This window comes from Aquarana catesbeiana, linkage group LG06, assembly GCF_042186555.1.
Source record: "Aquarana catesbeiana isolate 2022-GZ linkage group LG06, ASM4218655v1, whole genome shotgun sequence".
NCBI lineage: Eukaryota > Metazoa > Chordata > Amphibia > Anura > Ranidae > Aquarana > Aquarana catesbeiana.
In genome coordinates this window covers 395,228,742-395,252,467 of record NC_133329.1, presented here as the reverse complement: position 1 = coordinate 395,252,467, position 23,726 = coordinate 395,228,742, and the positions used below count along the sequence as shown (strand labels likewise).

Below are 23,726 nucleotides of genomic sequence, written 5' to 3'. Positions count from 1 at the left end.
GAGGATCTTTTGTCCTTGCCACAAATCTGTCTATCTTTTTGTTGAATCGGGATGCAAAGAGATCTACATCTGGAACCCCCCATCTTTGGCATATGGCCCAAAAGACGTCGGGATGCAGAGACCATTCCCCTGGAAGTAACTGCTGGCGACTTAGATAGTCCGCCTGCCAATTCTCTATTCCCGGGATGAAAACTGCCGATATGCATGGCACATGCATCTCTGCCCAGACTAAGATCTGGTTCACCTCTTTTTGAGCAGCTCGGCTCCGGGTGCCTCCCTGATGATTGACATAAGCCACTGCTGTGGCATTGTCGGACTGGATCCTGACCGGACAACCCTGTAGCCTGATAGTCCAGGCTTTTAGAGCTAGATGTATCGCCCGGATCTCCAGAATGTTGATGGGTAAGGTCCTCTCTGTCTTGGACCATACCCCTTGGACCGCAGCCTGTTCCAGAACTGCTCCCCAACCTGACAGACTGGCATCTGTTGTTACCACCGTCCAGGTAACCGGTAGAAAGGATTTCCCCTTCTGCAGGTTTTCGGGTATGAGCCACCAATTGAGGCTCTGACGCACCGCATGCGACAGGTGCATCGGAAAGTCTAATGCCTGAACCTTCTTGTTCCAGGTCGACAGAATACTGTGTTGCAGCATTCTTGAGTGAAACTGAGCATAGGGAACTGCTTCGAATGAAGACACCATCTTCCTTAGTAGCCTCATACAAAGGCGGACTGAGGGACCCTTCTTGGTCCTTACTGTCAGAATCAGCTCTCTCAAAGCAGTGATCTTTGCCTGGGGTAGAAATATTTTCTCCTGGCTTGTATGTATAATCAGACCTAAATATTCCAGTCTTCTTACTGGTTTTAGGAAAGACTTTTCTAAGTTGAGGATCCAACCCAGGTGTTCTAGATACCTGACCGTGGTCCTCAAGTTTCCATTCAAAGAGGCTACCGACCGGTCTATCAAGAGCAGGTCGTCTAGGTATGCTATGACAGCTATACCCTGAGCCCTTAATCTGGCCAGAGGAGGAGCCAAGATCTTTGTGAACACTCGAGGTGCAGTGGCTATCCCAAAGGGCAGAGCCATAAACTGGAAATGGCGCCCTCCTACCTCGAAGCGCAGAAACTTCTGATGAGCAGGAAAAATGGGCACATGCAGATATGCATCTCTGATGTCTATTGATGCCAGAAATTCTCCTCCCTGCAGGGTGGGAACTACTGTTCGAATTGATTCCATGCGGAAGGATTGAATCCTTAGGAATCGGTTCAGATCCCTTAAGTCCAAAATGGGCCTGACATCCCCATTTGGCTTTTGGACCGTAAAAAGGTTGGAATAGAAGCCCAATCCCTGGTCCTTTGCGGGAACTATCATAATGACCTCCTGCGACAAAAGTCGCTCTAACGCTAGAAGGATCGACTGCTTCTTCTCTGGGTCTCTGGGAACATTTGATCTGAGGAACCGAGGAGAAGGGAATTCCTGAAACTCCAGCTTGTACCCTAAGGTTACCGTGGAGACTACCCATCTGTCCTGGAAGTCCTCCTGCCAGAGCTCTGAGAATTGTCGCAGTCTTCCCCCCACTCGAGTGAGCGGGGGCGCCCCCTCATGCAGAGGTCTTAGTGTTTTGCCTAGTAGGCTTCTTTCCCCAGGACTTCTTTTGTCCCTGGGGTTGACTCTTGTCTCTGGACCCCGATGGAGGCGGCCGTCGAGACTGCCTGGAGGCTGAAGCCCCCGGCGCTGGGGAAAGAGTCCGTTTGAAAGAGGGACGCTTACTCTTCTTCTTGACAGGTAAGAGAGTGCTTTTCCCACAAGAGATTCTCTTGATATAGTTATCCAAGTCCTCTCCAAACAACCTTGCACCACGAAATGGAAACCCAGCCAGTAGCTTCTTACATGGTGCTTCGGCTGACCAATTTTTCAACCATAGGATTCTACGTATATGCACCAACCCCAGTGAAAGACGGGAGGTTTGCACGATAGAATCTCTAAAGGCGTCAACCACAAAGCATAAGGCCGCTGGAAGGTTAGCAAACCCCTGGGCCTGCTGTTCAGGTAATACTTTGATGACCTGCTTAACATGGTCTCTCAAGTATTGACAGACTCCAATCGCTGCTATTGCAGGTTGGGCCACTGATCCTGCTAAGGAGAAAACATCCTTCAATAGGGATTCCATCCTTTTATCTACAGGATCCCTGAGCATCTGAGCATTGTCTACAGGACAAGTCAGGCTATTATTTATTGAGGAAATGGCGGCATCAATAGCCGGAATTCCCCACATTTTAATAAACTTTTCTTCCATCGGATAAAGTGTTGAAAACTTTCTCGGCGGAAAAAAACGTTTGTCTGGGTGATCCCACTCAGAATAAATAAGCTTTTCAAGTAAAGTATGAACAGGAAAAGCATGTGCTGCTTGGAAAGGTTTCAGTGACCCCAAAGCAGAAGAGGATTCTTTAGCAGTTTCAGGTATGGGCAACTTAAATGTGGAGCGGACCAATCCAGTGAGGATCTGCACTAAGACTTTCTCCTCTTGGGAAGTCGCAGAGGGTGCCTCTCCACCTGAATCCTCCGAAGAGGAATCATCCATCCCATCCCGATCCTCTGAAAGGGATTCATCTCCTTTATCCCAGAGCTCCTCTGTCTGAGGGTCTTGGGGAACAGAGGAAAGCCTAGTGCGTTTTCTTCCACTGAGTGAAGACGTAATCACGGCCATTAATCTTTCCTCTAGACCACTAATGGTTGAGGAAAAAACCTCTTGTGTAATATATACAGGGGCTGAAGTGCCAGAAGCAGGTGTAGCCCCTGACCCCGATGGCTCTCCCTGGCTAGCCGTCCCTGGCCCATCTTTAGGGGGGAAAGATGCTGCCGACAGGGGGCCCTCAGAACCTGAACGAGATCCCCTAGTGTCTCTGGTTCCTGGGGTGCTTGAACCTCTTCTACCCATAGTGCAAAGCAACAAGGTGTGAGGTATACAAATGAACACTGTCCGCTGAGCGATGTAGTCTGGCTAAAAGCCTTGCTACCCAATGCTCAGTCTGGTGTTACTTCAGTAAATGCTGCCTAGGAGAATGCCTGTGTCCCACCTTACATGCGACCGTCAGCTCTGTGTCTCTCAGAAGGCTGAGTGCACCTGTACAGAGTGCCTCTAATAGCCTGCAGCTGGCCTGAGTGGGAGTCTAAACACTCTGTGCTGACATCCCGCCCCCTCCTCTACCGCCCCCCCCCCCCCCTCGAGTTTTGAAAAAAACGAGCGCTTCCCACACTGCCGACTCTCCTGTCATGCTCTGGAGAAAAGGCTGGGGACGGGGGGGGGGGGGGGGGGGGGAGGGAGACTGGTAACAAGATTTGCCTGAACGGCTATCTTCAGAGATGGTGGCCATTAGGCCACAGAGCCCGGGTGGTATAACCACTTTCTAGACCCCTGTGGCCCCTCTCTAGCCTGGGGGGGAACATTCAAACATGAGAAATCCCCCCATCCACCTTACCTGCTTGCAGCCTGCTTGATACGCTGGGACATACACAGCGATTACAACACCTGAGACAGACATTCAGCATGCGTAGGTTTGTGCTCTTAGCAGCCCCCGGTGGTCACAATAGGCATAGCATGCATTTACCTTAAAGGAGAAAAGCCACTAGAACTCAAAAATTCTGTGGAATCTCCTCTTACCTTATCCAGCCGCAGGGTGCTGTTTACACAGACCCAATCTTCACCTCTCACGGTGGGCTCCGTTTGAAAAAAAACGTCAGAGACTGGGGCCCCCATCAGTAGGGGGATCCAACAGTTCTGGGACCGTAAAGCACCTCGCCAGAAATTAGGAAGTTTAAAGCCATTTTCTGATCTGCGGGGTCCAGCTCTCTAAAAAGAGAAGCATTACGGGTAAAACCTCGTTTCTTCGGACACGAGGCCCGGGTACCATTCAATTCGGCCATGAAAAGACACTTTGAATGGATCCGGTTCGCCTGGCTTGCCCCAGTATAGGATCTTAGGATATTCCCTTTGGAGCTCAGCACAGGACATCTTTACACGTCCATCACCTAAGACACTGGCGTAAAAACTGAGGTATCCCTGCAAGGGGGAGGGATTATATAGGGGGTTGAACTTCCTGATAGGGTGTGCCAGTGTCCAATCACCAGTGATACCTATATAACCCATCAGTAATTACTGTGGCTCTGTGTCCCGTGATGTTCGAGAAAGAAAAAAGTTTTGCTTATAGTTCTACTTTAAAATTTATTTTTTTTACCCCCCAATAAAAATAACAAACATGTTATACTTACCTGCTCTGTGCAGTGGATTTACACAGAGCAGCCCGGTCCCACTTCTGTGATCCTGGCCCCTCCCTCCTGTTCAGTGCCCCCACAGCAAGCAGCTTACTATGGGGGCACCCGAGCCGAGTCACAGCTCCCTGTGTCCAGGCACGGAGCCCGGCCCCACCCCCTCTCTCTTCTGATTGGCTAACTGACTTTGACAGCAGTGGCAGCCAATGGCGCCACTGCTGTCTCTCAGCCAATCAGGGCGGGAGAATCTTGGATGGCTGAGACACTCGTGGACGTGGCTGGACAGAGGGACCTCAGGTAAGTATTAGGGGGTGCTGGGGCAGCTGCTGCACACAGAAGGCTTTTTTTTCTTAAATGCATAGAAAGCATTAAGATAGAAAAACCTTCTGCCTTTACAACTCCTTTAAGGATGACAACAATGTATTTTCTCAAGAAGCAGCCTAGTGCTGTCACCCTCTAACTAAAATGAGCTCTGGCAGGATCTACAAGTATTTAATGGGGTTTATAAGGGAAATAACATGAAAAATACACACACAGGGGTAACTTTTCATGCTGAACATCATATCAATGTCTAATTGCTCCCCAAAGTTCTACTTTAAAACTTCCAACATATTTACCTTTGAGGACATGTATTGCATTCCCTTGTTTTAAATCCCATATCCTCACGCTTCCATCTTCATAACCCACCACGGCTTGCTTACCTGTGATGTAAGAATACAGAAGCAAAAGTTACTGTGGAACAAAGAAAAACAAATGCGACAAGATAACACTGACATCTAGGGTAAGAGTATTAAAACTGATGTTTTAGCAATATCAAAATAATTATTTTGATAAGAAGTGAAAAAAAAAAAAAAAAAAGGGAATACAATTATTTCCAAAGAGCTCACCCTATAAAAAGCAAGAAGGCGATTCATAGTGCAGGTCAAGCTGACATTTAAAGTGGTTGTGAAGAACATTTAGAGATTTACAATTGGAATATAAGATTCACAACAAATTTTTTTTTTGGCTACCTGCAACGCAATTTGGTGTGTGGGAGGTTTCACTCTGCCCTTCTAATCAAGAGAAACTGTTATTTGAGGATATTGGAGTAAGCGTGGAATTTGTAAAAAGGTGTGTATACTAGGAAATAGATCTAAAAAATATACATATTAAAAGAAAAAAACATTTTATTTTACATTAGTTAAAAAATATCCGGCTAGGAACCACAGGGACACGCATACACTCTACAGGACTACAGCTCTATATACGAGTGGCCTGTCTTGGAAATTTTTAATTAAATACCTCCTAAGGTCACCTGCAGCCCTTTGGCTTGTTGTAGAGTTTGTAGAATCCTTGAATCTCCATTGATTGCAGTTTATATAATTTGTCCTACATCCTAAGTGGACAGCATTCCCTGAGGAAGCCCATATTGAGGGCGAAACATGTTGGGAACTACATCAAACTTGCTGTATCCATAAGGACTGTAAGGCCCCTTTCACACTGGGGCGGTTTGCAGGCGTTATTGCGCCAGCAAACCGACCCAAAACAGCCTCCGCTGTTCGTTCAGTGTGAAAGTCCGAGGGCTTTCACACTGAAGCGGTGCGCTGGCAGGAGAAGAAAAAATCTCCTGCGAGCCGCATCTTTGGAGCGGTGAAGGAGCGGTGTATTCACCGCTCCTAAACCGCTCCTGCCCATTGAAATCAATGGGACAGCGCGGCTATACCGCGGCTATACCCGCGCTATAAGGAGGGGTTTTAACCCTTTTTCGGCCGCCAGAGGGGGGTTAAAACTGCACCGCTAGCGGCCGAATACCGCGGTAAAACAGCGCTAAAAATAGCGCTGTTTTACCGCCGACGCCCCCTACTGCCCCAGTGTGAATGGGGCCTAATATATGCACTCACTGTGAAATTCATTTTAGATATTTTTTAACTAAATGTAAAATACAACGTTTTTCTTTTAATATATATTTTTTGGATCTATTTCCCAATATACGCACCTTAAAATCCCACACTTCCTCCAATATCTTCTAAAATAAAGGGATGTGGTGTTAACTTCTGTGGTTTTGTCCATGGTTAAGTAACTATCATCCGTTATTTGAGAACGATCACTTAAAATTTATTTCTCTGTACTATTTATTTCTGCTGACCTCCTCCTCCCCTCGGATGGAGAAGATAGTTAGACAATGGACCTCTGATATCCCTTCCCCAAGGGAAGAATCATGGTCGGAGGTAATTGGATCTCTTTTACCCTCTGTGATATCAGCCAAAGATAAAACTAATACAATTTCACTTCTTACACCGAATTTACTATACCCCAGCATGCCTGTATAAGATGGGTAGTAGATTCACCAGTAGGTCACCGCTGCCATGCTGCAGTGGGTGACTATTTTCATATGATTTGGTTGTGCCCGTGTTGGAAGTCCTTAGGTTTTTAGAAGAAAGGCTGGCCATTCTAAATATCCGTTCCCTAGTGAGATGTCTGTGAGGCTCAATTCACATCTATGCATGTTGCTTTTGAGCGTTTCTGCAGTGCTTTTTGCGGTGCTTGCCGCGTTTTTACCGCGATTTGCGTTTTTTTTTTTTTTAATACACTGTATATAGCTGGTTGCTAAGGAGGGGGCCGGACACCGCGTCCTTAACAACCGATGAGTCATCAGTTGTCATCGGGCTTCCCGCTGAATGTAAACAAAAAAATAAATAAATAAAAATGCCATAAATCTATCCCTTATTTTGTAGGCGCTATAACTTTTGGGCAAACCAATCAATATACGCTTATTGCGATTTTTTTTTTACAAAAAATATGTAGAACAATAAATTGAGCCTAAATTGAGGAAAACATTTTTTTTTTTTCAAAAAAGCACATGTGGGATATTTATTATAGCAAAAAGTAAAAGATAGTGTTTTTTCAAAAATCGCTCCTCTTTTGTTTATAGCGCAAAACACAAAAAATGGCAGTGGTGATCACGTACCACCAAAAGAAACCTCTATTTGTGGTAAAAAAAAGAACGTCAATTTTTTTGGGTGCAGCATCGCACGATCGCGCAATTGTCAGTTAAAGCGACGCAGTGCCTTATCGCAAAAAATGGCCTGGTCATTCAGCAGCCAAATCTTTCAGGGCTGAAGTGGTTAATGGACACAGCAGCGGGTATTGGGTGCGAGCACACACACACACACACGCTCTCATGTGAAGCAGCTTCCCATGGGGGCTCCAGACACAAGGGAGGGGCCAGGAGTGCCAGCGGGGGAACTGAAAAGTGGAGGTTCGTGGCCGCTCCGCGCAAAACCCTTGCACAGAACAGGTAAGTACAGACCTGTTTGTTATTTAAAAAAAAAAAAATACATTTACAAATCACTTTAACCTTCCCATATTTTGCTTCTCCCTGTTCTTCCTTCCTCTTCCTCATCAACATGCAGGTGAAACTTTTCAATGAAACCTTATCATTTTCATTACCTTATTTCAGACCCAATGATGTACTCACTGAGTTCCTACGATTCTGTATCCAATGCAGACAGATCATGGCTGATGGGAGGGACCGGCCGGGTATACATAGCTTCCTGAAAATAGGAAGCTGTGATAATGCTCAAATGTGATGCCGAGTCTCTATGATTAAACAAGCTGAAATCCAATGAATAAAAAGGGGGCGGGCCAGAGACAAGACTGGGGAGGAAAGGGCTAGATCAGTGATGGCGCACCTTGGCACCCCAGATGTTTTGGAACTACATTTCCCATGATGCTCATGCACTCTGCAGTGTAGTTGAGCATCATGGGAAATGTAGTTCCAAGACATCTGGAGGGTGCCAAGGTTCGCCATCACTGGGCTAAATCATGCTGGACGTCCTTCAGCCAGGAAAATAGGTGGGTGTTATCTGACTTCTTGTAGCTTCTAAAAGGACAAGCTCGCAGTTTGCAGCGAAATCAGAATAAGTTGTTTACAGTCCAGAAGAGGAGCCAAGACCAAATGGAAGACTGAATCGCCCAGAACAAAAATACACATTATGGGTGTACCGAATCTAAAATGACACTAATCAATATCCTTATTCTCCACATCGCGGGCTCCCTGGACAGGTAAGTGTCCATATTAAAACACAGTGTTTGTAGTGTTTGTAGCTGCTGACTTAAAAAAAAAAAAAATTTGCAGTTGGAACACCGTTTTAATACAAAACGCGAGTAGAATTTTTTAGTTTTTTTTTTTTTTTTTAAACCACTTGCCGTCCATAGGACGTCATATGACATCCTGGACTGAGTGGAGATATCTGACGCCTGCAGTTCTTTTTTTTTCAGCCGGCAATTTCCTGCAAAGTGAAAGAAATCATAGTGGCGGATTGCTTTTACAGGCAGCGGGAGGAGACGCCTCCCCCCCCCCTCCCCTCCTGACGCTCCGCCTGGTTCGCCTGTGCGATCTCCGAGCCGGAGAATGAATCTGCCGCCGGTTTACCATAGAGCTGATCATGGACCAAATGGTCCCCGGCCATCTCTATGACCCTCGGAGGCCAGAAGATGACATCACTTCCAGCGCCTGTCATGCCCTATTCCTATTACAAGGGATGTTTACATTCCTTGTAACAGGAATAAAAGTGATAACATTTTTTTTTGAAAAGTGTAAAAAAAACCCAAAACAATAAAAACTAAAACTAGTTTTAAAGCGCATTCCCTTGTGTTTGCACGCAGAAGTGAACGCACACGTAGGTCGTGCCCACATATGTAAACGTCATTTAAGCCACATGTGAGGCATCACCGCAAATGAGGGCAATAATTCTACCACTAGACCACTAACTCTAAACTGCTAACCGCTAAAATGTTTTAAAGTGTTGCCTATGCAGAATTTTAAATACCGATGTTTGGCGCCATTCCACGAGTGTGCATCAATTTTAAAGCGTGACATGTTAGGTATCTATTCACTCTGCGTAACATCATGATTTTTACATGTAGAAAGGCCCGGTATGGAAGTGGTTAAACCAGAGATTAGTGTCACTTCAACCATCACAGGTTATATAAGCAAAATAAGAGGTTTACCATCGGGAAGGAATTGCCCGCAGGTAGCGGGACAGCTGGGTCCTTGGAAAGTTTTACACTCGCCACTAGGTACCTTCCACATCCAGGTGTTGCCATCTGCAGTGCCCGCTAGCAGTACATGGGCGCAGGGGTGCCACTGCAACCACTGGAATTGAAGAAAGAAAGAAGAGATGTCAGACCAAGAAAGCTGCCATGATGGGTGAGATGTAGAGAACTGTAAACAAAAAGGCAGAGCATGCTGCAGATCCTTTTTTTACATGATGTTTTATAACATGACGGTCTTACATATATCATAATTTTTTAAAGCCATATTAAACCTCAGTTGATGGAAAAAATAAAACATCTCCCTGCCAGGCAAGGTCATAATGTGCTAGTATGCATCACATACTAGTACATTATGAGAGACTTGCCTTACAAAAGGAAGCCCTCCGGCGCCGCACTGTCACCACTGAGAGGGCTTCCATTACCCCCCGGTCTTCGTTCCGGGTTTGCATTCCTCTGGCTACATGAGTGGCCGGGGGCGTGATGACATCACTCCTGCACATGCACTGTAAGCTGGACCTTCAGCGTGCATGCACCGGTGATGTCACCGACTGAATGCACTCTGAAGATCTCCTAAACGGTGCAAGTTTAAGAGGTACTCAGTCTCGTCCAACATCAGTGCCTGACCTCACAAATGCGCTTCTGGAATAATGGTCTAACATTACCATAGACACACTCCTAAGCCTTGTGGACGGCCTTCCCAGAAGAGTTGAAGCTGTTATAGCTGCAAAGGGTGGGCCAACTCAATATTGAACCCTACGGACTAAGACTGGGATGCCATTAAAGTTCATGTGTGTGTAAAGGCAGACGTCCCAATACTTTTGGCAATATAGTTTATACTTATGTTTTATACCCATATATGACAAGTCTTAAGGGTAGACGCCTTCTATAATAAATTTTTTGTGTCAAAAAAAAAAATGTTTACTTCTCCAAGAATCGTTCTTGCCAATCCAATCTATTAACCTTCTATGAGGAGGTGAGTTGCCATCTAGATAAAGGAAGGCCCGTAGACGTGGTGTATCTGGATTTTGCAAAAGCATTTGACACAGTTCCCCATAAACGTTTACTGTACAAAATAAGGTCCGTTGGCATGGACCATAGGGTGAGTACCTGGATTGAAAACTGGCTACAAGGGCGAGTTCAGAGGGTGGTGATAAATGGGGAGTACTCAGAATGGTCAGGGGTGGGTAGTGGGGTTCCCCAGGGTTCTGTGCTGGGACCAATCCTATTTAATTTGTTCATAAACGACCTGGAGGATGGGATAAACAGTTCAATCTCTGTATTTGTGGACAATACTAAGCTAAGCAGGGCAATAACTTCTCCGCAGGATGTAGAAACCTTGCAAAAAGTTCTGAACAAATTAATGGGGTGGGCGACCACATGGCAAATGATGTTCAATGTAGAAAAATGTAAAATAATGCATTTGGGTGGTAAAAATATAAATGCAATCTATACACTGGGGGGAGAACCTCTGGGGCAATCTAGAATGGAAAAGGACCTGGGGGTCCTAGTAGATGATAGGCTCAGCAATGGCATGCAATGCCAAGCTGCTGCTAACAAAGCAAACAGAATATTGGCATTAAAAAGGGAATTAACTCCAGAGATAAAATGATAATTCTCCCGATCTACAAGACTCTGGTCCGGCCGCACCTGGAGTATACTGTCCAGTTCTGGGCACCAGTCCTCAGGAAGGATGTACTGGAAATGGAGCGAGTACAAAGAAGGACAACAAAGCTAATAAAGGGTCTGGAGGATCTTAGTTATGAGGAAAGGTTGCGAGCGCTGAACTTATTCTCTCTGGAGAAGAGACGATTGAGAGGGGATTTGATTTCAATTTATAAATACCGTACTGGTGACCCCACAATAGGAATAAAACTTTTTTGCGGAAGGAGTTTAACAAGACACATGGCCACTCATTACAATTAGAAGAAAAGAGGTTTAACCTTAACCTACATAGAGGGTTCTTTACTGTAAGAGCGGCAAGGATGTGGAATTCCCTTCCACAGGCGGTGGTCTCAGCGGGGAGCATCGATAGTTTCAAGAAACTATTAGATAAGCACCTGAATGACCGCAACAAACAGGGATATACAATGTAATACCGACATATAATCACACACATATAGGTTGGACTTTATGGACTTGTGTCTTTTTTCGATCTCACCTACTATGTAACTCAGCCCTCACGGTTCTTACATTGTTTATCACTTCCCCCTTCCCTTTTACATTGTAGGCTCTGGTGAGCACGGCACTCCTAACCCTCATCCTGAATTGTATTGAAAATGTATTGTAACATAATAATAATAATAATAATAATAATAATAATATTATTATTATTAAGGCCCTTTTCACACGGGTGATCCGATCAGATTCGCCTGTCAGTTTTTCAGGCAGATCAGACCGGACCTTCCAGTCTCCTCTATGGAGCGGTGGACATCAGCAGACATGTCCGCTGACACCCGCCGCCATCTGATCCAGTCCACCAAAAACAGACAGATGGTGGACCTATTTCCCATCAGTCTGGCGGATTGGATCGAATGGAAAACGGACAGGCGGTTGGTTTCCATTGGACAGCCCCATAGAGGAGAGCGGGACTGTGTCCGTGTCCGCTCTGCCTAGCACAGCAGACAAAGACCTGTCATCCGCCTGCTCAGCGGGGATTAGCGGACAGAGCCCCCGCTGAGCAAGCAGATTCCGCTTCACGGAGGTGCCCATGTGAAAGGGGTCTAATGCCCTTCCAGGTACAGAGGAGCACGTGACCTCTTCCCAGGACTCAGGTCTGAGTGTCCAACCACCAGCTCCAAACACTTTCACGTGAGGAGGATGAAGTGGCCCATCAATAGCTCTGATACTATCCAGCATAGAGCTCACATAGTGTTTGGATTCTGGGTTCCAACAGAGTACTAGGATGATGGAAGCGTGAGGTTAAATTAAGCATCACTGAGTGGAGGGAAGGTTTGTTCTTACCACTCAGAATATGACAGCATGTAAAATAAAAAGGTAAACCCAGCCACATTCTTCTGCACTTATTTTTTTTTAAGCGAATCAGAGTAGGTAACATGCCAAAAAAAAAAAAATGATCTCCTCACCTCTAAGTCGCCAGCTTCAAATGACCAGATCTCCTGACCACCCTCCACTTTCCACACCTTGAGGAGCCCGCTCATGTCTCCGGTTGCAACCATGGCAGAGTCATAGCTGAAAGCTGCACAGGTGACGGAGTCCTTGTGACCTAGACGGAGAGAGGGGTCAACCAATAAGAAAGTGGCTTACTGAAAGAGTGCAGCCTAAATTGGCCAAGTTGTAAGATTAGGTTGATAAACTGGTGCAGAAATTATCCAAGATTAAAACAAAGGAAATCTATAGGGGTTTTGGGCTTTTAAAGGCTAACTCCACCTTTATAAAAAAAAATAAAAATAATAATAATAATTATTATTAATAATTAAATGCATATATCTGGAGAAAATAAATGAGCATTTTTCTCTTTTTTTGGAGTCTGCGAAGCACTGCACCTGCCGTCAGTGGAAGGCAGGTGCATTGCCAGGCTCCTGCATACTCTTCCTCCAGCTTCTTGTCCATACTGGAGGTACAGGCTTTCAGTTGGAGAGCTAGAGGAAGTATCGATGGACTTTGAGTGCGGTAATTACCGCACTCATGTTTCATTAAAGCGGAGCTCCAGGCTCCATCATAAAACATGAAAAAGTCAGCAGCTACAAATACTGTAGTTGTTGACTTCTATTATTAGGACACTTACCTGTCCAGGGATCCAGCAGTGTCTTCACCCGAGACGATTTTTCAATTGGCTCCCGGGTGCCCCTGCCATGTAGGCTAAGGGAAACCAGCAGTGAAGCCTTGCGACTGGTCTCCTAGTGTGCATGCGCGAACGGCGCAGCTCTTTGTGAAGGGCCCGGCGGCGGAGGAGCCGAACTTCCTGTTGGTCAAAACCAGGCACCTGGCTCCCTCCCAAAAGGTGCCAAATGTGGCAATTGGGGGGGGGGAGGCAAACAAGCGGAGCTTCCCCTTTTGGGTGGAGCTTCGCTTTAAAGAACAAGTCCCTCTGCTGTGGTGGAAGATGGGACTTGTAGTTTATTGCATTCACAGACCTCTGTGAATGAAAGATGCACCTTTGTGGACAGTGCTCCACAAACTTCAAAAGTGGCATCATCTGTGCGGGGAAGAATCAAAATCCTGTGCTGAAAATAGATGTGAATTATGCAGAGGAGGGACACATCTTAACTAGTAGATTAACTTAGTCTACCGAAACCATAAAGGCAGTACTGGGGTTTCCTATTAGAAATCCCACAATGCTTTTAAAAACCATGCACTGTAGCACCTAGTTAACCACTTATGGACTACCCCCGTTTTGAGATTTTGGTGTTTACAAGTTTAAAACAGGTTTTTCTTTTGCTAGAAAATTACTTGGAACCACCAAAAATTATATATTGTTTTTATCTAACACCCTAGAGAATAAAATGGTGGACATTGCAATACTTTCTTTCACACCGTATTTGCGCAGCGGTCTTACAAGCGCACTTTTTTTGGAAAAAAAAAATCACTTTTTTGAATAAAAAATAAAAATAAAGACAACAGTAAAGTTAGCCCAATTTTTTTTTTATATTGTGAAAGATAATGTTACGCCGAGTAAATTGATACCCAACATGTCAAGCTTCATTTAACTTGATTTTATTTATTTTTTCACTGCTTTAAAAAAAAAAAAAAAAAATTTGGGTCACTTTTATTCCTATTACAAGGGATGTAAACATCCCTTGTAGTTCCATTTTTATTGATGTGTTTTACTGTAGGCTATACAGACATTTCAATATATTCATGTATGTACTATTGTCAAGGCTATGTTGGTCTAAGTTGATTTATGTACCATGCATACTTTTTTCAATAAAGTTGGTTTTTCCAATTAAAAAAAAAAACATCCCTTGTAATAGAAAAAAGCACGACAGGTCCTCTTAAATATGAGATCTGGGGGTCAAAAAGTCCTCAGATCTCATATTTGGACTAAAAAAAAAAAAAAAAAAAATTTGTCATTTGAAAAAATGACATTGAAAAAATGACATTGAAAAAATGACCCTTTAAGACGTATGGGCGGAAGTGACGTTATGACGTCGCTTCCGCCCTGCTATGAAGTGGAGACGGGTGGGGACCTTCTTAGCCTCACTCGTCTCCATACCCAACCACGTCAAGGACTCGATAGCCTCCGCCGCTGTCGACAGCTCCGTTAAGCGGCGGAGGGCGCGGGAGAGCGGCGGGACGCGGCCCTCACCCGCCTCCGATAACTGATCTTGCGGCGAATCTGCAGAATCGGCAGAGACCACCATTATCGTAAATATGACCGGCTCCTGAAGAGATGGATATCTCGGTTGCGTTACAGAGATATCCATCTTCAAGGTGCCGACGTATATGTACAGGAGCCGGTCGGTAAGTGTTAAAAAGAAAAAAAAAAAAAAAAAAACCACACACTTTAGTTTTGCTGGACTGCACCTTTAATTTATTTACCAGTGCATTCAAAAAGGGTCTCTCCGTCGCTTATTCTCCAGACATAGGCTTTGTCATCTTCTCCCCCGGTCACTGCAAGGGCGCTGTCCTTTGGATCCAGGCTGACACAGAATACGGAACCTGAGAAGACATAAAAACACTTTGATAGAGCAGCTCAAGAAGTTACAAATTTCTAGAACCCCTACAGGGCTGCCAGACTCCCAATGGATGAACAGTGAAGTAGATCTCAGTATCAACCAGTGCTGCTTCCCTGAACTTTCAGCCCTCACAAGAAAGGGTTAACAATGGACAGTGCAGTCTGTAGTCAGTCTGTTAGCTTGCAGAAGGACAGGGGAGGTGGGAGGAGCTGAGGAGTGCCCTGCCATCCTAGGCTATGGGGCTGTGCGTTTCTAGTGGTGCTTACAGTGTTAGGAAGACTCAAATCTAGTCTTTGCATGCAATGGTGGCTCCATAGGATTGCCTCCCCTATGTCCATGTATTCATTCACCTAGCTTGTCCCCATTTGCTAAAAAGGACAGGCAATTTCTTCTAGGTCTCCTAGTAACCAGCCCCTGCCTCACTATTTCCGCTGTGTTACAATATAAATGTGGGAGTGCTAATGTGATGCAAGACTGCACATGATCTGTGATCTTTGTTAATTGCTGTGTCTGTGTCAGGTCCAATTACTCTGTAGGTCTCACCTGCAAAACACTAAACCAAGAGACCCAGGGACTGTTGGTTATGTACTGTCTTTACAGGAAGTGTCAGTTCTTAGACTACAGGCAGAGGTCATGCATTAACTTGTGCAGTGTCATGACATGTCTCATGTTTGAACACAAACAGAGGGCACCAAGGAAAATTAAGGCACTATCGCGGGGAGTGCTGGGACCAAAAAAAAAAAAAAAAAAAAAAAAAAAAAAAAAGAAATGAATACTTGGAAGTGTTAAATTAACACACCACTTTGCATAAATGACTTAGAAAAAATACAAAGCAGCCAAAAAGTCTACTTTAATTGTAACTTGAGGAAGAGAGAGGGTATGCAATGCCATATGCAAACAACGAATTTGAGAAGGTCTGCTCTGCATTTTTTGTATGATCCTTTCCATGGGGAGCTGCACCAGTGGACTGGAGCAGACAGGAGGGGTAATAGAAAAAAAGTGACGGAGGGGAATGCAACAGAGAGGAAACTCTGGTTTGCAAGCTATGAACTGCTATAAAAAAAATGACATTGTCCTATAAAATGTATATTTCTAGCGAATACCTGTGTATGCCATTAATATATTTATATGAGATTAATATGGGATATGGGCAAAGGTATGGATGTATGAAGAACTTGTGTGTTATTTACAAGACTAACAATCTACAACCAGCAACAGAAAAATAGAAAAAAAAAAAAAAAAAAAAAAAAAAAAAAAAAAAAAAAACACAATCATCTATACCCAGCTTTAATATGCTAAACCCAAAATGTTGCACATTATAATTAAAAGTAAAATTCCAGACTAAGCCTAAGTAGAGAAAAGAAATCCTGATTGCTGCACTCTAAAACAGACCTGACAAACATAAATGTGGAAGCAGCTGCAGCCTAGCTCCCAACTAGTTTCGCCCTGCCCCAGGGGCTTAGTCATGACCTCCCTGACTAAGGCTTGCCATACATCATACAAATATCTTGTACAATTTTCCTTTAGATTTACCAAAACCATATAATATGAGGTCACACCTAAACACTTTTGATTGGTATGCAACCAGACAGGCCCTTGCGCTACATTGCTGAAGGTAAATTTAAAGGATATAGCACAAAAAAGATTGTATAAATGTATGAACAGCTTTAGCCACAATTTGGAGCAAAACACGTTGGAAGGGCATGGCCTAAATGAAGCTAGGCTGAGGCTGCTTTAACAAGTATTACTGTCACGTCTACAGCCAGAGCTACAATGGAATGGTTTAGATCAAAGCATATTCATGTGTTAGAATGGCCCAGTCAAACTCCAGAACTAAATCCAATTGAGAATCTGTGGCAAGACTTGAAAATTGTTGTTCACAGACGCTCTCCATCCAATCTGACAGAGCTTGAGATACTTGCAAAGAAGAATGGGCAAAAATGTCCCTCTCTAGATGTGCAAAGCTGGTAGAGACGTCCCCAAAAAGACTTGCAGCTGTAATTGCAGAGAAAGGCGGTTCTACAAAGTATTGACTCCGGGGGGCGCCATACAAATGTACCCCCCACACTTTTCACATATTTATCTGTAAAAAATGTTGAAAACCATTTATCATTTTCCTTCCACTTCACAATTATGTGCCAATTTGTGTTGGTCTATCACATAAAATCCCAATAAAACACATTTACCTTTTTGGTTGTAACATGACAAAATGTGGAAAATGTCAAGGGGTGTGAATACTTTTTCAAGGCACTGTATTGCTGATCTCGGACTCAGAAAGGTCACACACAGTTGGCAGGTTCTTCATATATTACCTGTATGTTTAGTGTAAGTCAGTTCACTGTCATCATGAGGCTCAGTTCCTTCCTCCACACCTTCATCCTCTGTCTCCCACGCCTCATCGGCCATTTCTCCATCCTCAGGTTCATCCGCGAAGTCCACATCTTCCATCTCATCAGCCAGGTCATCTGAGGAACATTATCAATGTAAACTTTTACAGATATTTGGACCACTTTCTGGTATAATCATTTTCCTCAGTGGGAAGGAAACATTAACATAGTTAGTAGGTGAGGTTGAAAAAAAGACACAAGTCCAACCTATGTGTGTGATTATGTGTCAGTATTACATATCCCTGTATGTTGTGGTCATTCAGGTGCTTATCTAATAGTTTTTTGAAACTATCAATGCTCCCCGCTGAGACCACCGCCTGTGGAAGGGAATTGCACATCCTTGACGCTCTTACAGTAAAGAACCCTCTATGTAGTTTAAGGTTAAACCTCTTTTCTTCTAATTTTAATGAGTGGCCACGAGTCTTGTTAAACTCCCTTCTGCGAAAAAAGTTTTCTCCCTATTGTGGGGTCACCAGTACGGTATTTGTAAATTGAAATCATATCCCCTCTCAAGTGTCTTATCTCCAGAGAGAATAAGTTCAGAGCTCACAACCTTTCCTCATAACTAAGATCCTCCAGACCCTTTATTAGCTTTGTTAAACGGTTGATTTACTCCTTTCACTGCCACCATGTGATGTCTGCAGCAGCAGGGGGGGGATTTTACACACATTCCTGGCTGCTGTAGTGGCTAAATCTGACAAGCAGTCAGGTGACAGCAATCAGGAGGCTACACAATCGCACGATCGTCCGGTACTGTAGGCCGCATCTCGTTTTCTGGGCTCCGCTGTCCCTCCTCCGCACACTGATCTCCCCTAGCTAGAATGAATACAGAAGTGACACACATTACATGACTTCCGAGTTCAGCTGTCACTTCTCCATGGAAATTACCCTTCAATCAAAGTAGAATGTGTTGTATCGCATAAGATGTCAGGGACCCGTCAACTTCACCATTTAGGGTCCGCCTCGGGCCCTTTCATATAGTAATATTTAAAAAAAAAAAAAGGTAGACATTTTTTTTTCCTGTCCTTTATTTAAATAAACAAACATGTTATACTCACCTGCTCTGTGTAATGGTTTTGCACAGAGCAGCCTCGAGCCTCTTCTTCTCGGGTCCCCCCCGCTGGTACTCCTCCTCTTCTGAGTACCCCCATAGCAAGCCTCTTGATTGACAGCCACAGGTGCCAATGGTTGCTGCTGCTTTCTCTCAGCCAACAAGCAGGCAGAGACCCAGTAGAGCAGCCGCTGGCATGCACATGGCTGGATCGAGATCGGGCTCAGGTAAGTATTGGGCGGAGCCACAGGGTGAGATGCATACTGAAGGTTTTTTACCTTAATGCATAAAAAGGTAAAAAAATCTTCAGCCTTTAGAACCACTTTAAAGTAAAATTCCAGCCTCATCCTAACAACTAGCTGACCAGCGCACGACGATGTACGTCGGCACAATGGCACGGCTGGGCAAATGGGTGTGCAGGTATATCCCCTTTAAATCGTGGCATTGTGGGCGCCCGCCGCATGCTCCGTGACCATGCCTGCGGGTCCCGCGGACTGGATGTCTGCCGGGGGCCCGCAACCGTGTCTCGGAGCGGAAGAACGGGGAGAAGCCTTTGTAAAACAAGGCATTTCTCTGTTCTGCCTTGTGACATAACAGAGATCTACTGCTCCCTGTCATCGGTAGCCCATCCCCCCCAGGTTAGAATCACTCCCTAGGACACACTTAACCCCTTGATCTCCCCCTAGTGTTTAACCCCTTCCCTGCCAGTGTCATTTACACAGTAATCAGTACATTTTTATAGCACTGCTCGCTGTATAAATGACAGCGGTCCCAAAATGGTGTCAAAAGTGTCCGCCATAATGTTGCAGTTACGATAAAAATCGCAGATCGCCGCCTTTACTGATAAAAAAAAAAAAATAATAAAAATGCTATAAATCTATCCCCTATTTTGTAGACGCTATAATTTTTGCACAAACCAATCAATATACTATGCTTATTGCGATAGTAATGCGTTTTTTTACCAAAAAATACGTAGAAGAATACATATCGGCCTAAACTGAGAAACTGTTTTTTTTTTATATATATATTTTTTGGGGCTATTTATTATAGCAAAAAAGTAAAAAAAATATTGCTTTTTTTTTTCTAAAAATTGTTGCTCTTTTTTTGTTTAGATCGCAAAAAATAAGAACGGCAGAGGTGATCAGATACCACCAAAAGAAAGAGCGCGCGACAATGGCTGGTAAAGCCTTGAGGGGGGACCTCAACCCCTGCCCTAGTCATTGACAGCGCTGCCTCCTCTGCCCTGCAGCTTCCGCTGGACAACACAGGAAGTCACATGACTTGACCAGAAGAGGCTCAAAATAGACGAGTATGTACATATTTTAAAGGCTTCATGTACATCCTGCCTACATTTACCACCACAAAAATTGTACCTAGATTTTGCGCTCCCTCGCGGTCGGCTGTCAAAACACTCCTAATCCTGAATGTGATTCTTCCGTGTTCAGGAGAGGGAGGTCAAACCTCACCTAACCGCAGCAGCTCCTAAACGATCCTAAAAGCCTATGTGTACATGGACATGTGCAAGACATGTGTAATTAGTTTAGTTCCGAATTCGTTTAACAAACTTGTTATTTTCCGAAAATTTGAATTCCAGAAATTCGGAAATAAGAATGAAAATCTGAACATTCAAAAGAATTAAAATCTGAAAATTCAAAACCCGAAAATCTGAAATAACAACTAATAATAAAATATTAAATTATATTGGAATTTCCTTTCAAAATTTGGCTGTTAAGTGGACGTAACGAGTACGAATTTATCCGAGGTTACGAATTATCTGAAATAACGGATGCCTTATCTAAACTAATAGAACGTAACGATCTAATAAAAATAATAAACAACAATAATAATAAAAGCTTTTTATTATTATTTATTATTAATTTGTTCCACTCCATTTGTTTAGATTTGGCATTTGTTATTTTGGATAATTCGTAACTTCAGATAAATTTGTATTCGTTACGTTCACAAACAGCCAAATTTGAAAGGAAATTCCAATACCTATAATTTAATAGTTCGGTATTATTAGTTAGTTATTTCGCATTTTACTGATTTTCTTTCAAATTTTCGAATTTCTGAATTTTCGAATTCCGAAAATTCGGAAATTCGAAAATCCAAACTTTCGGGATTCCGAAAAAAGCAAAAAAAAAAAACCAAAAAACGAACGAATATTTTGTCAGCGCACATGTCTAATGGACACATATGCTTTCATGGAGTTGAGTTTAGGAGCTTTGGCAAAAAAATGCCAAAAGCTCCTAAACACAAGTTTAGGATCTGCTAGTGTACATGAAGCCTTACACAGGTTATTCAGCATAGGTGTTAAGAGAGGGGAAGGAAGCATTTTTTAACAGCAATTGTTCCACCTTTGCGCCTGTCAAAACTAAAAACTCTAAGCTCTGTGCTGAAGCATAATGATGAGGTCACCTCCTCCACCATGGAAGAAATCCCATGTTCCCCAATACCGAGAAGCACAGAGAATTTTGCACCAGTGGAGATGGGTATAAGGAGCAAATTCTGTCTCAGGAACCTTCCTAGCCAGAGAAAATAGGAAAAGGGTTCTCTCCTGCCCTCTAGACCAGTAGTTAACTGCCCGGCTACAGACCCCCGAATATACCCCCTGCTTCTCACCTCTCAAATACCCGTAGTGCCCCCAGCCCCCACAGGGTGTCTGAACTTCTCACAGTGTCACCCAACCTGCTGCAGAGCCTCCAGCCCCCAATCTCAAAAATTGCCCCACAGTACCTCCCAACCTCTCATAGTGCCTCAGCAAAGCTCCCAGCTTGCCCCAGAAACCTTATCCCTGACAGGTCCACCAAGTCCCCTCAATTCCCTCCAGAATCCCCATCACACCTCCTCCAACTCCATCCAGAGTTCAGTACAGGAAAGTACCTGGGTTTGGTTCTGCATCATTCAGCTCGAGAACTTCAATGATCTCTTCATCTTCGTGAAAGGCGACATCCGGACCAGCTGGACCTTCCCCTGGCTCTGGGTTTGGTGGCGCCGGTGGCCCTCCAGCATCGCCGCCACCGGCTCCCTCCATTGCCTTGCGAGCGCCGGGACACAGGGTAGCAGCGTCAAAACTGAAAAAGATCAATAAGATCAGAAGAAGATATCACATTTTAAAAATACAGCAAAGCAGTGAAGATCTCAGGAGGTCTAAGCTGGTCACTACAGACAACCGATGAACTGCCAAACACGGCAACTGCGCTGAAGTCAGAAAATTCCATTAAATTCAAAAGCTGAAGTCCGGAATAAGTCATGTGTATTCTTCTTGAATCTCGGTGTGCTTTGTGTATTTCTTCCAGATCTGTGCAGTAATCCAGAGTGAGACTTTTCCTCTAAAAAGGTGAGCTTAGCCATATCCCTCCAACCTCCAAGTTGGTCCATGAGGCTACCCTTCATCCTATACAAGGTAAGCGTGACCCCACCCAGTCAATGAGGCCACCCTTTAGCCTATACAAGGTAAGTGTAGCCCCACCCCTATCCCCCCCCCAGTTGGTCCACAAGGGCACCCTTTATCCTATGCAAAATAAACTTGGCCCCACCCCTATTGCCCCCCAGTTGGTCCACAAGGGCACCCTTTATCCTATACAAGGTAAGCTTGGCTCCACCCCTCCTGCCTACCAATTGGACGAGGCCACCCTGAATTCTATAAAAGGTAAGCTTGGCCCCACCCCTCCTAACTGGTCCATGAGGCCACTCTTTTCTCATAAAAGCTTGGCCACCACTCCTCTTGCCTACATGAGGCCCCCACCTATCATATTAAAAGGACCAATAAGATGTAACACAGCCAAACTCAACTACTGGCTATAGAAAATAAATGAAATGCATCTCTGGATCTACAGATCATTCTGATCCATGGATTCCACCACCCGTAACCTTTCCTCGTATCACTTTTCATCGGATGCTCACCTTGAATTGCCCGAGTTTCTGAACCAACCACTTTAACCCTTTTGCAGCCACCAAGGTTTGCCATACATTGGCAGAAGCAGGCATTTTACCCACACTGGCGGCTGCTACTCCGAGCTCCCATCAGTGCTCCTATCAGAGAATAAAGAGGCGGTAGTTCCAATTCTTTACGACACTCAATTATAAAAGACAATGGTTTAGGAAATGCAAAGTTTTTAGTAAAAAATACACTAAAGTAAATTTTAGAGCACATAAAAGCAATAAATTATAAATAGTTTTTTTAGTAAAATATAAAAGATGAGGTTGCACCGAGTAAACAGATACGGGACATGTCAAGCCTCAAAATTTTCACTTTCACACTGGGACGTTGGCAGCAAAGCGACGCTATTTTTAGCAGCTCTTTTAACCCCCCCGCTATCGGCCGAAAAAGGGTTAAAAACTCCCGCAAAGCACCGCTGCAGAAGCCCTTTGGTGACACTACCCATTCATTTCAATGGGCAGGGGCGCTTTATACACCGCTCCTAAAGCACCTCCAAGATGCTGCTTGCAGGACATTTTCTAGCGTCCCGCTCCAGTGCGAGACAGGAGAGGCGCTATTTTTAGCGCTAAAACGCCTGTAAAGTGCCTCAGTGTGAAAGTAGCCTTAGTGTCTCTAGTGGTGTCAGTTAGTGACCCTCCCAGCCAGTGTCTGTTAGCGCCAGATTTCCCACCACTCTATCACAGTCACACTAGAAGTCACGGATCACCACCGTAATCAGTATAGTGTCTATAGCGGTGTAACTTCCAGTATATACAGTGATTGGGGGGAGTATTGATCCCCTGCCGATTTTGTACGTTTGCCCACTGACAAAGAAATGATCAGTCTATAATTTTAATGATTGGTTTATTTTAACCGTGAGAGACAGAATAAGAGAAATATCCGAAAAAACACATTTAAAAAAAAAAAAAAAAAAGAAGTTATAAATTGATTTGCATTTTAATGAGTGAAATAAGTATTTGACCCCTTCGCAAAACATGACTTAGTACTTGGTGGCAAAACCCTTATTGGCAATCACAGAGGTCAGACATTTCTTGTTGTTGCCCACCAGGTTTGCACACATCTCAGGAGGGATTTTGTCCCACTCCTCTTTGCAGATCATCTCCAAGTCATTAAGGTTTGGAGGCTGACGTTTGGTAACTTGAACCTTCAGCTCCCTCCACATATTTTCTATGTTGGGATTAAGGTCTGGAGACTGGCAAGGCCACTCCAGGACCCTAATGTGCTTCTTCTTGAGCCACTCCTTTCTTGTCTTGGCCGTTTGTTTTGGGTCATTGTCATGCTGGAATACCCATCCGCTACCCATTTTTCAATGCCCTGGCTGAGGGAAGGAGGTTCTCACCCAAGATTTGACGGTACATGTCCCCGTCCATCGTCCCTTTGATGCGGTGAAGTTGTTCTGTCGCCT

At 44.3% G+C, this 23,726-nt stretch overlaps 1 protein-coding gene across 1 annotated transcript in view; it reads right to left on the bottom strand.

Moving 5' to 3' along the window:
• Positions 1 to 23,726, bottom strand: part of AAMP (angio associated migratory cell protein) — a 55,100-nt gene that overhangs the window by 29,743 nt on the left and 1,631 nt on the right. The window contains exons 2-7 of the mRNA XM_073634386.1: positions 21,262 to 21,452; positions 17,253 to 17,405; positions 14,804 to 14,923; positions 12,388 to 12,527; positions 9,260 to 9,404; positions 4,885 to 4,968 (exon numbers count right to left, since the gene is read on the bottom strand). Of these exons, the coding sequence (XP_073490487.1) occupies positions 4,885 to 4,968; positions 9,260 to 9,404; positions 12,388 to 12,527; positions 14,804 to 14,923; positions 17,253 to 17,405; positions 21,262 to 21,412 (793 nt within the window). The 5' untranslated portion in view covers positions 21,413 to 21,452. The remainder of the gene's footprint in view (positions 1 to 4,884; positions 4,969 to 9,259; positions 9,405 to 12,387; positions 12,528 to 14,803; positions 14,924 to 17,252; positions 17,406 to 21,261; positions 21,453 to 23,726) is intronic.